At 46.1% G+C, this 15,151-nt stretch overlaps 1 protein-coding gene across 1 annotated transcript; it reads right to left on the bottom strand.

The window, feature by feature from the left end:
• Nucleotides 1–4,431: 4,431 nt before the first annotated feature.
• On the bottom strand, nt 4,432–15,024 carry LOC123110856 (acyl transferase 4). Its single transcript, XM_044531487.1, has 2 exons — nt 14,477–15,024; nt 4,432–5,580 (listed from the first exon to the last, which is right to left on the bottom strand). The coding sequence occupies exons 1-2, from the start codon at nt 14,930–14,932 to the stop codon at nt 4,729–4,731; spliced, it is 1,308 nt and encodes a 435-aa protein (XP_044387422.1). The 5' UTR covers nt 14,933–15,024; the 3' UTR covers nt 4,432–4,728.
• Nucleotides 15,025–15,151: the final 127 nt, after the last annotated feature.

Below are 15,151 nucleotides of genomic sequence, written 5' to 3'. Positions count from 1 at the left end.
ACTACCAGGACTAAGTTCATGATAAATTAAAGTTCAATTAATCATATTACTTAAGAACTCCCACTTAGATAGACATCCCTCTAATCATCTAAGTGATCACGTGATCCAAATCAACTAAACCATAACCGATCATCACGTGAAATGGAGTAGTTTTCAATGGTGAACATCACTATGTTGATCATATCTACTATATGATTCACGCTTGACCTTTCGGTCTCAGTGTTCTGAGGCCATATCTGCATATTCTAGGCTCGTCAAGTTTAACCTGAGTATTCCGCGTGTGCAAAACTGGCTTGCACCCGTTGTAGATGGACGTAGAGCTTATCACACCCGATCATCACGTGGTGTCTGGCACGACAAACTTTGGCAACAGTGCATACTCAGGAAGAACACTTTTATCTTAAAATTTAGTGAGAGATCATCTTATAATGCTACCGTCAATCAAAACGATATAAGATGTATAAAAGATAAACATCGTATGCAATCAAAAATATGTGACATGATATGGCCATCATCATCTTGTGCCTTTGATCTCCATCTCCAAAGCATTGTCATGATCTCCATCATCACCGGCATGACACCATGATCTCCATCATCTTGATCTATATCAATGTGTCGTCACATGGTCGTCTCGCCAACTATTGCTCTTGCAACTATTGCTATCGCATAGCGATAAAGTAAAGCAATTATTTGGCGCTTGCATCTTATGCAATAAAGAGACAACCATAAGGCTTCTGCCAGTTGCCGATAACTTCCACAAAACATGATCATCTCATATAACAACTTATATCTCATCACGTCTTGACCATATCACATCACAACATGCCCTGCAAAAACAAGTTAGACGTCCTCTACTTTGTTGTTGCAAGTTTTACGTGGCTGCTACGGGCTGAGCAAGAACCGTTCTTACATACGCATCAAAACCACAACGATAGTTTGTCAAGTTGGTGATGTTTTAACCTTCGCAAGGACCGGACGTAGCCACACTCGGTTCAACTAAAGTTGGAGAAACTGACACCCGCCAGCCACCTGTGTGCAAAGTACGTCGGTAGAACCAGTCTCGCGTAAGCATACGCGTAATGTCGGTCCGGGCCGCTTCATCCAACAATACCGCCGAATCAAAGTATGACATGCTGGTAAGCAGTATGACTTATATCGCCCACAACTCACTTGTGTTCTACTCGTGCATATAACATCAACGCATAAAACCTAGGCTCGGATGCCACTAAAGGGGAACGTAGTAATTTCAAAAATTTCCTACGCACACGCAAGATCATGGTGATGCATAGCAACGCGCGGGAAGAGTGTGTCCACGTACCTTCGTAGACCAAAAGCGGAAGCGTTAGAACAACGCGATTGATGTAGTCGTACGTCTTCACGGCCCGACCGATCAAGCACCGAAACTACGGCACCTCCGAGTTCTAGCACACGTTTAGCTCGATGACGTCCCTCGAACTCCGATCCAGCCGAGTGTCGAGGGAGAGTTCCGTCAGCACGACGGCATGATGATGATCTTGATGTTCTACCATCGCAGGGCTTCGCCTAAGCACCGCTAAAATATTATCGAGGAGGACTATGGTGGAGGGGGGCACCGCACACGGCTAAGAGATCCAAGGGATCAATTGTTGTTGTGCCTAGAGGTGCCCCCCTGCCCCCGTATATAAAGGAGCAAGGGGCGAGGGGGCGGTCGACCTAGGAGGGGGCGCGCCAAGGGGAGTCCTACTCCGAGGGAGTAGGACTCCCTCCTTCCTTGTTGGAGTAGGAGAAGGGAGGAAAGAGGGGGAGAGGAGGAAGGAAAAGGGGGCTGCACCCCTTGTCCAATTCGGACCAGAGGGGGGCTGCACGCCTCCTTCCTTACGGCCTCTCTCCTCTATTCCCGTATGGCCCAATAAGGCTCATATACTCCCCGGCGAATTCCCGTAACTCTCCGGTACTCCGAAAAATACCCGAATCACTCGGAACCTTCCCGAAGTCCGAATATAGTCGTCCAATATATCGATCTTGACGTCTCGACCATTTCGAGACTCCTCGTAATGTCCCCAATCTCATCCGGGACTCCGAACTCCTTCGGTACATCAAAATGCATAAACTCATAATATAACTGTCATCGAAACCTTAAGTGTGCGGACCCTACGGGTTCGAGAACAATGTAGACATGACCGAGACACGTCTCCGGTCAATAACCACCAGCGGAACCTGGATGCTCATATTGGTTCCCACATATTCTACAAAGATCTTTATCTGTCAGACCGCATAACAACATACATTGTTCCCTTTGTCATCGGTATGTTACTTGCCCGAGATTCGATCATCGGTATCTCAATACCTAGTTCAATCTCGTTACCAGCAAGTCTCTTTACTCGTTTCGTAATACATCATCCCGCAACTAACTCATTAGTTATAATGCTTGCAAGGCTTTATAATGATGTGCATTACCGAGTGGGCCCAGAGATACCTCTTCGACAATCGGAGTGACAAATCCTAATCTCGAAATACGCCAACCCAACAAGTACCTTCGGAGACACCTGTAGAGCACCTTTATAATCACCCAGTTACGTTGTGACGTTTGGTAGCACACAAAGTGTTCCTCCGGTAAACGGAAGTTGCATAATCTCATAGTCATAGGAACATGTATAAGTCATGAAGAAAGCAATAGCAACATACTAAACGATCAAGTGCTAAGCTAACGGAATGGGTCAAGTCAATCACATCATTCTCCTAATGATGTCATCCCGTTAATCAAATGACAAATCTTTGTCCATAGCTAGGAAACATAACCATCTTTGATTAATGAGCTAGTCAAGTAGAGGCATATTAGTGACACTCAGTTTTGTCTATGTATTCACACATGTACTAAGTTCCGATTAATATAATTCTAGCATGAATAATAAACATTTATCATGATATAAGGAAATAAATAATAACTTTATTATTGCCTCTAGGGCATATTTCCTTCACGCCCAACCTTTATTTTCGGCAAACACGCTCGATCGACGGATGACAGGTGCAACAAGTCACTGAAGGGAAGAGTTCTCTTTGATGTTGGGCCGTGACATGGGCCATGCCCTTGCCTGATAGCTGCACATACGACACACACACACATGACGTATCGAACCAGTCATCACGAAGGTACGAAGAAGAACAGTAGAACACAAACCACGAGCCCATGCGCATGCCATGCGCGAACCCCAGCGGACTAGCGGCTATCAGCAGGCAGCAGGAGTGCTGGTGCTGGATGCCAAAGTGGACGGTGGAGACGCACACCCTGGCGCTAGAGGCTAGCAGCGAGGAAGTCTCACGGGCTGTAATCTCGGCTGTCCTACCTCGAAAAATGTTGGTCCTCCGCCACTGATGAGCGGTAGCATACTAACTAAACAGCTCATGAAATTCTAGTCCATTTTACCGGCATCTAAAACAATAGTACTTGCCTATATCTTTTTTCTTCTTGTTTATAACTATAGGAATTGTGAATGTATAGTCTTTACCTTGGCTTTAATTATCCTGCGGCCATCAAACCCACTGCATATGTCTCAGTTGAACAACAATACACTACAGAAGAGTACTCCTGTGTTTTCTACTTAATCTAAAAACCATTCGATCTTCACTAAAACTGCTTTCTGAACAACATTAATGTCATAGCAAAAGTTATGAGGGTGAACGAACCATGCTGTGCTAGTGTGCTTACCATGGCAAAGAAGATATCACGACAAGGCAAGCAAGATGTGAATTAGAAAGAACCCGTCGCGTACTGAAAATTCGTGAGTGTGAGAGCATACCTGCTACACGCACAGGTAACGAAGACAACGACAATGGAGGAGAAGATTGAGATCGACGCACCTGTGACGACGTTCTCTATGGAGCCGATATTCCGGTCGTTGGACCTCGACGCGACCTTGTACGTCACCTGCTCTTCCAAACGAGCCCTTGCCAATGGCCGCCGCCACCTGCGATGATTACGACGCGCCGATTCCTCGTAGGGGAGGCATCCAAATCACGGAAGCTAGCATGTCGAGTTGAGGACGATGACGACGGCAGGAAGAAGTGGGCGAGATGGATCTACCTACCCTGTCGCCATGGGGGATGAAAGAGGAGGCCGGCGTTGCCAAAAAAAATCGGGAGAGAGATGGGATCGAGAGGGGGTTGGGGATTGGGGGAGATAGGGGTGCGGGACGTGCGCGAGTAGGGCGGCTGTTGGATGAATCTCGTACGTGGGCTGAGATGCCTTTTTTTTGGTGTGGTGCGATCGTGGCCCTGTGGGAGTTTTTCGGTCGATGGCTTTTCCCCTTAGCTTTTCCTTTGCTTGAAACGTGGGTTTTTGGCAAAAAAAAAAAATCACGTGAGGGACCATGCGAGGGGGAAGATGATCGTCATAGGTGGGAAGAAGGAGGTCGAACCATCACGACGTTCGATCCTCCTTTAATAATAGAGATATTGAAGTACAAATGATGGTCATTTCATATTATATAAAAACAAATGATGGTCATTTATTGTTCCATCGTTCATCGATTGCACCTTGAGATATTCTTCCCGGTACATGGCAGCCTTGGGCAAGTCCGTACAAGCACAACGCTAATTGCGCCAGATTGATTAGGGAAATTTAAAGCAAACCAAATTACACACCCACACGAACCGTGACGGCCGTTTCGACAAGTATAAAGAGCTAGATTAAAAGTAGAAATTAACAGCTTGCATTGCACACTTGGTTGGGTGTCGATCGACGACGATCAATTACTTGCCAGCGGCGAAGGCGTTCATCTGGTCCCGGAACTCTGGCAGGTGCGCCTCCTCGACGCACATGGTCATGACCCGCGCGCCGATCTTGGGCGCCGGCGGCGCGCCGATGACAGCGACGGCCATGAACGGGTGGTACGAGAAGGGCACGACGTGGGTCGGCGCGCCCCACCCGTAGTCCGCCTCCAGGAACCCGAGCCGCGTCCAGTCGGAGACGAACAGCGAGTCGTACGTGAACCTCAGCTCGTAGGGGTCCTGCGCGAACCCTCCCACCGCCCAGCGTGCCACGTCGCCGGCGAGCCGCGCCTTGGCGTCCCGCACCGCGCGCACCACGTCCACCACCTCCCCCGCCGCCACCTCCGCGCTGCTGCACGTCACCGTCACCGGGTAGAAGCAGTTTCCGTAGAACCCCTCGGCGACGCCGGCGAGCATGAGGTGGCGCGTGTTGGCGAAGAAGCAGACGTGGACGGGGTGGTCGTCGGCGAGGCGCCCGGCGAGACGGAGGGCGCGGGTGCGGGACTGCCACGTCTTGGCGACGCAGACGTCAAAGGCGGAGCAGCGCTGTCCCATGGACACGAAGAAGTCGGACTTGGCCTTGGCGATGTGGTCCGGGGTGAGGTCCACGGTGAACTCGCGGAGGTCGAGGAGCTCCAGCTTCGGCGGCGGGGCCGGCATCCGGGGAGGGTCCGGGATGAGGTCCCGCGCCCAGACCGGGGACAGGCGAGGCTTGGGCAGGCCGCGCGCGTAGTCCCCCACCGCGTTGATGAACTGCCCGGCGCCGAGGCCGTCGGCGATCGTGTGCACGGAGATCAGGCCCACCACAAACCCGCCGCACGTGAACTCCGTCACCTGCACGTCAAACAATCATCAGCCCAAAATGAACGTTTAGATGGACAGTGGTATCCTCAGCCCAATAGAGTTCAAATCTAGTGCTCACATTATTCCTATTTTTATTTTAGAATTTTCGGCGATGCGCTTTCAGTGGGAGAAGACGTTCTTAGTATCTAGAAAATGCTCATAGAAGTAAAGTGTGCGTGTGTATATTTATAGGATGAGTGTATGCGTGTGTATATGAAGGCTTGCTTCTGTACTGTGTTAAAAAAAATGAAGGTTGGGATCATTTTCTTAAGAGTTATGTGATCAATGTTGATTGTTTTATTTCATTTTTACGAAAGGAACCGTCGATAATTTAGAATAGAAAATATAAATGTAGCATTCGACTGGGCCTCCATGTTATCTAGCAGATGGTAATTAAAAAGAAAAACATATGGGCATGCAAGAATTTCCTTTCGGTTTAACTCAGCAAAATCAAAAAAAAAAATTTATCGGTGGTATGTCCACGGTTGGTAGCACGGTGCTGTCAAAGAAACGGAAAGTGGTAGCAGACACTAGGAGCAGATAAGATCTGTCGTGGTCGTGTTACAAGTCACTTGTCAATGAGAGCTACTTACCGATTGACTCATCTGACCTATAACTCACTTAATTAATCCTGCTCCCTCTTTTCACTGACCCAATCACTAATCTCCTGAATTTCAGTTTGTGCGTCCACCAATTCTAATCCGTTGATTCCACCTCCGTAAAGTAAGTCTATAAGTGCAACATTACTTTAAGATAACAAAACATGTGTCCTTCCGGTGCTCCCATTTGTGCTCCCCCCCCCCCCCCCCCCCCTCCACACACACACACACACACTCACACAAAACCATGCTTGCGTTTGACATTGAAATAGATTCCGGTAACCCAGTTTGCTCCACCTTTCTTTCTCTATATTACCATTTCTGTGGCTCGCTTTCAGCTAGTTTTTTTTATTTCAGAAACAAAATAATTTTGGATCTCATCGAAATATGCAAAAAATCAGAAAGTATTTTGAATTTCGAAACTTTATTTAATTTTAATGAATTAAGACATAATTTAAATTTATTTTGAAATCAATTTGAATCCGCCTCGAAATTTTAGGGTTGAAAATATTTTGGACCCACCGAAATATGCGAAATTTCACTGAAATTTCGTTGAAATTTTCAACCCTACTATTATGTCTAAATTTTCACAGCAGATTATAAAATAAGCATGTCACAACATAATGTAACAACCGTAAACTGAACCCAAATTAATCCCAATCGAGTTGACTATACTTAAATGCGACTGTAACTATATGTATTGTATTTACTTATGTAATGGGAGAAGCAAGTATATCCACCTTTGCATTGCTATGAACCCGTACGGCCAACCATTTATTATAGAATTCAATAGTGCTTGAACTTGGCAAGAGAGAATCCAATATGGTCTATTGAGCAGAGATTTTGTTCTACTAATCCACATAGTTTCTAAATAGAGGAGCACTAACTGAACGTAAGGTCAATGCCGGCCAAACAAATCATGGTCCATTAGTTCATGCATGATGATTAACGCAGCACGCAAGAAGTAGAATATTGTATGAGAGAGGAGATGTGACCTTGCGTGCTCAAGAAACTTAGTGCAACATCTCTCTCATTTGGTGCAACAAGTTGGCAGAATAGTTACATGGCTCGAAAACGATCGATCCACCACTAGTACTGCACCATATGGCTACAGCGACCAACAGTACGGATGCTGTCTAGCTGGGTGCAAACTGCAAACACGGCGACATCCTTTCGATCAAATCGCCTCCGGTACTATAAAGTAATAGGTGCACATCGATCAAGGTGCAACTCAAGCTACAAGCTATAGCAGGTTAGAGACATGCATCATTGACCCTACACGCGTAGTACTACAGTTGGGCGGGCGTCCACGTTTGCAACCCATTGTGTGGAAGTACTACTGCCTGTTTTCGTTGCACCTGCACCCTAGCTAGCTAGCCACAAAAATATAGTACTGCCTAGCAATAGCAAGGCATAACCGGTAGTCAATCCCTATTTTGGCTTCTATGCGACCAATTAACTAGAGTATGTTGAAAAGGAAATGAACAAGGGAGGAGGTGGTGGTAGGTGCTCGATCGATCTCGAGCCCGCACTCTCAAATCTCCATCCAGTGAAGTGGATATCCACCAGCAGAAGGCCGGCTAGCTAGCTAGCAACTTGTTGTGATGGACCTGCATGCCTGCCCATAGGCCTTGGCACCTTCACTCAAGTGTCGCAAGCTCGCAACTGTACGTACCAGTGTTGTGCTTTTTTATCTCTGGTGCTCACCTCTTCTTCTTTTTTTGACGTGGTGCTCACCTCTTTTTTTTAGGAGTTTTTGGTGCTCACCTCTTTCTGTTCTTGTTAGCAATGGACTTGTGTGCGTAAGCAATCAATACGGATGTAACCTTTGCTAGTTCGGTCTAATGAAATGGACCAGAAAATTTTTAGGCCCAGACCGTAGAACAAAATGTTCTACGGTATTTCAATGGACCAGAAAAATCATTACATGTCTAGTGTTAGCTAAGCCTCTGTTTCGAGTTATAGGATCTTCAAATTATTATTTTTGAATTTGACGTATATAGACTCCCAAGCATCTATTTCAAAAAATTTAGGCCCAGACCGTAGAACAAAATGTTCTACGGTATTTCAATAGACTCCTAACGCATCTATGTCAGAATCATTCATAGGTTTGACCGCTGCTAAGTTTCGAATCATTTCTAAAGCGCGCTCCGCTTTAAGATTCAGGATATCGTTCACGGAATTTCCCCTGGTAACAGTCTAAGCGTTATCGCGCGAAATCTCTGACCACACCCCCTACTGGTTGACTCTGGTGAGGCAACGCTTATGGGAACAAAAATACTTTCTCCTTCGAATTGGCGTGATCCGAAAGAGAAGGCTTTTTGGATCTGATAGCCAGGGAATGGGCTAAAGATGCAGGAGGTCGGACCTCCGTTAAGCGATGGCAGAATAAGATTAGGCACTTGAGAAGCTTCTTACGTGGGTGGGCTAAACATCTTAGTGGGGTTTATAAGGCTGAAAAGGAAAGGCTCCTTACACTTATTCAGTCCCTAGATTTAAAAGCCGAGTCCACAATTCTAGAGACCGCAAAGCTTCATGCTAAAATTGATGCGGAGATGAGATGGAAAGAACTTCTCCGTGAAGAGGAATTGAAGTGGGCGTTGCGAGCTAAGGTTCGCAAAGTTGTCCAGGGGGACGTGAACACTCAATTCTTTCATATGATCGCTAATGGCAAGCACAGAAAGAAAAGAATCTTTCAGCTTGAGCAAGACGAAGGAACGATTTTAGGATAGGAAAACCTAAAATTATACATAACCGAATACTACAAGCAGTTGTTTGGGCCTCCGGAGGATAATTGTGTATCCCTGGATGAGTCTAGGATTGAAGATGTTCCTCAACTTGCTGCAGATGAAAATGATATTTTGACAGCCCCATTTTCGGAGAAAGAGGTGTTTGAAGCCATTTCACAGATAAAAACAACAAGGCTCCAGGGCCGGATGGATTTCCGGTGGAGTTTTATAAAAAGTGCTGGCATATTATTAAGGGGGATTTGATACCGATGTTCCATGATTTATTCTCTGGACAACTTCAATTGTTTCACCTGAATTTTGGAATGATAACTCTGCTTCCTAAGAAAATAAAGGCTGTGAGAATTAGCAGTTCAGGCCGATCTGTCTTCTTAACGTTAGTTTCAAGATTTTCGCCAAGGTAGGGACTAATAAGCTCACGCAGATTGCATATTTTGTGGTGCAGCATTCCCAAATTGCTTTCATGCCGGACAGAAACATCCTAAAAGGGGTTGTGGTCCTTCATGAAACGCTCCACGGAATTCACACGAAAAAACTAGATGGAGTTGTTTTCAAGGTGGATTTCAAGAAAGCGTATGATAAAGTCAAATGGCCCTTTCTTCAACAGACCTTACGTATGAAAGGTTTTGATCAAGCATGACGACGTCAGGTAGAATCTTTCACGCAAAAAGGGACTGTTGGAATTAAAGTGAATGACGACATAGGTCATTATTTCCACACACATAAGGGCCTGAGACAAGGTGATCCGATGTCTCCTATTTTGTTCAACATTGTTGTTGATATGTTGGAAATTCTAATAGGAAGAGGAGGCTAGTCAGGTAGGTGGCCTGGTGCCTCATCTAGTTGATGGAGGTGTGTCTATCTTACAGTATCCGATGATACTATCATCTTTATGGAGCATGACTTGGGAAAAGCAAGAAACATGAAGCTGGTGTTATGCTTATTTGAACAATTGACCGGGTTAAAGATTAACTTCCATAAAAACGAATTGTTCTGTTTTGGAAGAGACAATGAGGAACAAGAGGCTTACAGGCAATTGTTTGTGTGTGAATTGGGGGCTTTACCTTTTACATGTTTAGGTATACCAATTCACCATCGTAAGCTAACAAACAGAGAATGAAAGTGCATTGAGGACGGATTTGAGAAGAAACTGAGCTGCTGGAAGGGCAAGCTCATGTCATATGGAGGCCGATTAATTCTTATTAATTAAGTTCTCACGAGTATGCCTATATTTCTCTTGTCTTTTTTTGAGGTTCCAGTTGGAGTTAGGAAAAGGCTGGACTTCTATCGATCCCGATTCTTCTGGCAGAGTGATGAACTAAACCGAAAATATAGGCTAGCCAAATGGGACATTATTTGTAGACCAAAAGACCAAGGGGGTCTTGGCATTGAGAATCTTGAAGTGAAGAACATGTGCCTTCTCAGTAAGTGGCTGTATAAGTTATCTGTTGAAACGGAGGCCACATGGGCGCAAATTCTCCGTAGTAAGTACCTTCACTCCAAAACTTTGTCTCAGGTAACAGTGAGGCCGACGAATTCGCCTTTCTGGAAAGGACTGATGAGAGTTAAATTGGTTTTTTTCAATAGGACAAAGTTTATATTAGGAAATGGTACCACCACGAGATTCTGGGAGGATTCTTGGCTAGGGGAAACACCCCTAGCGCTTCAATATCCGTCCCTGTATCGCATTGTTCAACAACTGGACGATTCCATTGCATCAGTGCTTCAGTCCATACCCCTCAATATTCACTTCAGGAGGACGCTTGCCGGAAGCCGTTGGGAAACCTGGATCCATCTTGTGAGTAGACTGATGGAGGTTCAGCTGTCTCAACAGCCCGACCAGTTGCGCTGGAAGCTTACTAGAAATGGAGAGTTTTCGGTTAAATCCATGTATATGGATGTTATCAATTCTAACTCTATTCTTAGTTCCAAACATGTTTGGAAAGTCAACGTTCCTTTGAAAATTAAAGTGTTTATATGGTTTGTGCATAAACAAGTTATTTTAACTAAGAACAACCTGACAAAACGCAACTGAACAGGACCTACAAGATGTAGTTTTTGTAATATGGATGAATCCATCAAACACCTCTTTCTTGATTGCCCCCATTAGCAAAAAATTTATGGCGGTCGGTTCATATAGCGTTTAACATTACTCCTCCGAATTCTGTTAGCACGTTATTTAGGACGTGGCTTAACGGGATAGATCGCGAAACAGCAAGACACATTCGCGTAGGAGTATGTGCTTCATTATGGGCAGTTTGGAACTGCATAAATGATTTAGTTTTTAACAGAACAATAAATATGCATTTTTTGCACGTTATCTTCCGAGCCACTGCGTTGATCCGTATGAGGTCGCTACTCACTCCGACGAAGGCCAGGGAGCGTTCGGTTACTGGATCTATCCGGTGGCAGATGGTAGCTCGGGCTATTTTCAACCGGTTTGGATGACGGTCATGTAATATGATAGGCAATTAGTTTTCCTATCTTTCTTTTGCCAGCCGGTTGTGGCCTCATGTATGCTTACTTTGTTTTGCTCTTTGTGAGCTTTTTTCCTTTCGTTCGGACTGTAAGACCTTTATCGAACCATTTTGCTTATTTATATAAGTTGGCCGCATGCATCTTTTTGATGCAGAGACCGGGGAGTCCCCCTTTTTGAAAAAAACCCAGTTCAGTCTGCATGTACTTTATATTAAAATATTAAAACATCTTTTAATTTGAAACAGAGTGATATGTCATTAACGTGACCAATATGTGACAGCTAGGAAGTGGCCGGCTTTGCCGTGTTCATGGTTGGTGGTACGCGCTAGAGAAGACACCACCCGGGGTCAATGAAAGCTACTTGATCGATTTACTGGTTGTCCATTACAACCTACTAGCTAGTCATACAAGAATGTGACCCAATAAGATACCGTGGGCGCGTGCACTGCCGACTGATCAAAACGGGTGGTTAAACCTTGCTCCTTTTCACCGACGCAACTACTCCCGCACCACCAGCTTTAAGCATGATCTACCTAGATCCTGTGCTCCGATCCCAAGTCAAGCAAGGTCCACTTTTTAAAATTTACAACCTATAAACTACTAGCAGCTTGGAGCCACCAGTACTGGTAGTCTTCTTAGTCAAGCCAGGCAGGACTAGCTGGATATAGATTGAGTAAAGACTTTTGATGGTAACACTAACATGGTCAATAGTGGCAATCCATTCCCTCTAATTCATTAAAGAAAACTACCCAAGCACCTGCTAGCTGGAATCTTATCTCCCCATGACATGGTTGCACTTTCTGGCTTTAAGGTCAACCTAGTAAATCATGGTTCACGATTAGCCCAACACGTACGTAGAAGAAGACGTGAGAGAAAACCGGCTGTTTGGCACACAGGTGACATGCGTGCTCAAGAAAAGTAGGCACTGATATGATATTGCCCAAGGGAGTAAACAAAGTTGATAGAAAGCAACCAACGCATAAACCAAAAACCACAAAAGCGTGTACAGCTAGCCATCGACCATATAGCGTCGCCAGTTAGAACTTAACGCTAACAACGACCTCACGGCTGAAGGAAGGCCCTGGTGTACTATAGTAGTACTCCACACATTTTTATGTACTTCGCATATTAGCTTTTATCTCAAGTCAAAATCTATAAAAATTTATACAAAAAATACTTCCATTATACCAAATCAAATCATCATCCAATATATTTTCATACTATATATTTGTTATTTTGAAAGTTCAGATTATTTTTAATAAACTTGATCAAATTTGTAAAGTTTGACTTCGGTCAAGAAGGAGGGAGTACTAGCTAAGTATAGTAAGAACACGCAAGCATGAGATCTGCATGCCGCGTGCAGGTGACAAATGTGGCATGTACCTTGTGCGCGCGTGCATCAGGCATGTGCCCTGCCTTTGGACACATACCAACTGACCTATACCCAACGAGAATATACTGCTACTGCTTAGCTATGATGATTCGTGGGACCGGTGGATGGGCAGTCCTATCTTAACAGGCTAGTTGTGGTGCAGACTAGCTGCTAGTTGTGGTGCATACTAGCTGCATATCGTGTGCATCCTTTTTGGCATTTTACCAGAAAAAAGATCCGTATCATCCGTTATATATATTTCAAAAGGAAAAAGGTAGTGCGTGGTAGTAGGTGCTCGCTTGACCTCGATCTCGATCGAGTATACACTCTGTCACTCGCTCTGGCGAAGCGATCTCCTACTCCACTATGCCTAGCTTGCCGTGATGGAGCTCCCATCTCCTGCATGCCTTGCCCACCAAAAAAGGTTACTCCCCGTCTCAGTACTGTGCGAGTGGAGCCTCATTCACATGTTGCATCTTTTTCCCGCCAAGCCAGCGATCGACTTGCACCACGCATATATTTTCCAGATCGGCCTGCTGTGATGTGGAGTGGTCCACCAAGTTTCCTACCTCGATTAAGAAACGAGCAGAAGATCTCTTGGCAGGTAGGTTGATCCATCGCTTTGTGCTCGTACTCGTACGTCGGTACGTGCCGCATGGAATGTCTCCTACATATGTGTATATAGAGCGAGAGCGACAGCGCTTTTATGCCTGTCCGGCTTTCCGCCAGCTCCGCGGATATGTGGAGCGCGTATTCTCCAGCTCCAGCATGCAGCTCCGCGAGCTGAGTCTGGAGCGGAGGGACTCCGAACGCTCCCAAAGGTCTGCGCGAGATCGGGTGGCCGGTCGTGATGATATCGATCATCTCTCACCTATACCCATACATATATTGATATACTATATTTCATGCGTCGCTGCCGGCACCATGTTCATTGGCGTGGAGGTACCACGGATCGCACAACCGAGCGCTACAACATCAAAAGCATGTATAGTACCACGACTGATCTATCCGTGCTCTCGTCGCTGTCTGCATGTCAGAAAGTAGCTAGCACGCACAAAATTGTCCCAGTGCTGCCACCTGCTACACGCTATGGTTTAATTCTTCGATTTTATAGTACGTACCACTCTCTCCCCAAAGAGTTGTTGCTTGATGAAGATCATATAGATTTGCCTCGAGTAATTCTTTTATTAATACTACCCCGTATGTGTCAACAGAAACACTAATATTCAAACTTGTGTTCTGAAGACATAAGGCCGGCCGGACTATGTATAAAAACCTCAGCTTTTCGATCGGGCCATGGGTACGTAGCAGGCTAGTTTGTACTTACGCATTTTGTTTTGCGGGTAGCATTAAGATTATTTGCACGTCACGTCGTTAAGATTTCTTAAAATCAAAGCTAACATAATTGAACACCAGTAGCTGTCAAATGCGTGTGGTTAATGGATGGATTTGTAGACGCGTGAGAGGAACACGCATAGGCATAACCTAGTTGGAGTGTAGCTAATGATCGAGGTTCGCCACGGTAGAAAAAGAATTAATGAGGTTTTTTGAGGAACGTACGACTCGCCATCTTCGTGCAAGCCTTAATCAACTGATGTTCGAATATTTGTGTACTCGATAGACAATTACTACTTAGTTACGTTCTCCTTTCCATGTCGTGCACGCAAATATACGTACGTACACTTGCGTACCTGCATCATGAGCGGCATGTCGAGCGCCGGCACGTCGGGCGACGGCTCCGGCAGCAGCTCCTCCTTGGGGATCACCATCGGGTGGTCCAGGTGCTTCACGTCCTCCAGGCTGCACGCGGCCATGGCCTCCACGAACCACGCGCCCTCGCCGGTGCACGCCACCCTCACCTCGCCGCCCTCCACCTCCGGCTCCAGGAACCGTCCGGCGAACGGGTAGTAGTCCACCAGCGCCTTCCCCAGGGCCTCCCGCACCACCCTTGCAGGGCTGGCGGCAACTTCTCCCTCGCCGACGGCGGCGTCGACCCGCGTTGCGCCATCGAACGCGTGCAGCGACAGGACGAGGTGGCGCAGCCCCGGCACGCGGTCCAGAGACGACAGCCGCAGCGTCTCCCCGGCCGGCGTCGGCGACGTCGGCACCACCAGCGACTTGCTCGTCCTCGTCACCGCGAACCCCATAGCTACCGATTCCTAGCCCTGGTTCTTCTACTTTAAGGTTTCGTTGCTCGGTTAATGCACGCGTGCTTAGTTATATGCGAGGTGTGTGCGTGTGCGTGTGCAAGCCATGTGTGTGTAGCTGTGTATATATAGACGATTGCTTCTCGTTGGTAGTAGGTGAAATGAGGAAGGATTAATGGTGGGCCCTACATGCACTTGACCAGGCTCGATCGTATCTCT

Source organism: Triticum aestivum, chromosome 1B, assembly GCF_018294505.1.
Source record: "Triticum aestivum cultivar Chinese Spring chromosome 1B, IWGSC CS RefSeq v2.1, whole genome shotgun sequence".
Classification (NCBI taxonomy): Eukaryota; Viridiplantae; Streptophyta; class Magnoliopsida; order Poales; family Poaceae; genus Triticum; species Triticum aestivum.
This window is presented reverse-complemented; position numbering and strand designations above follow the sequence as displayed.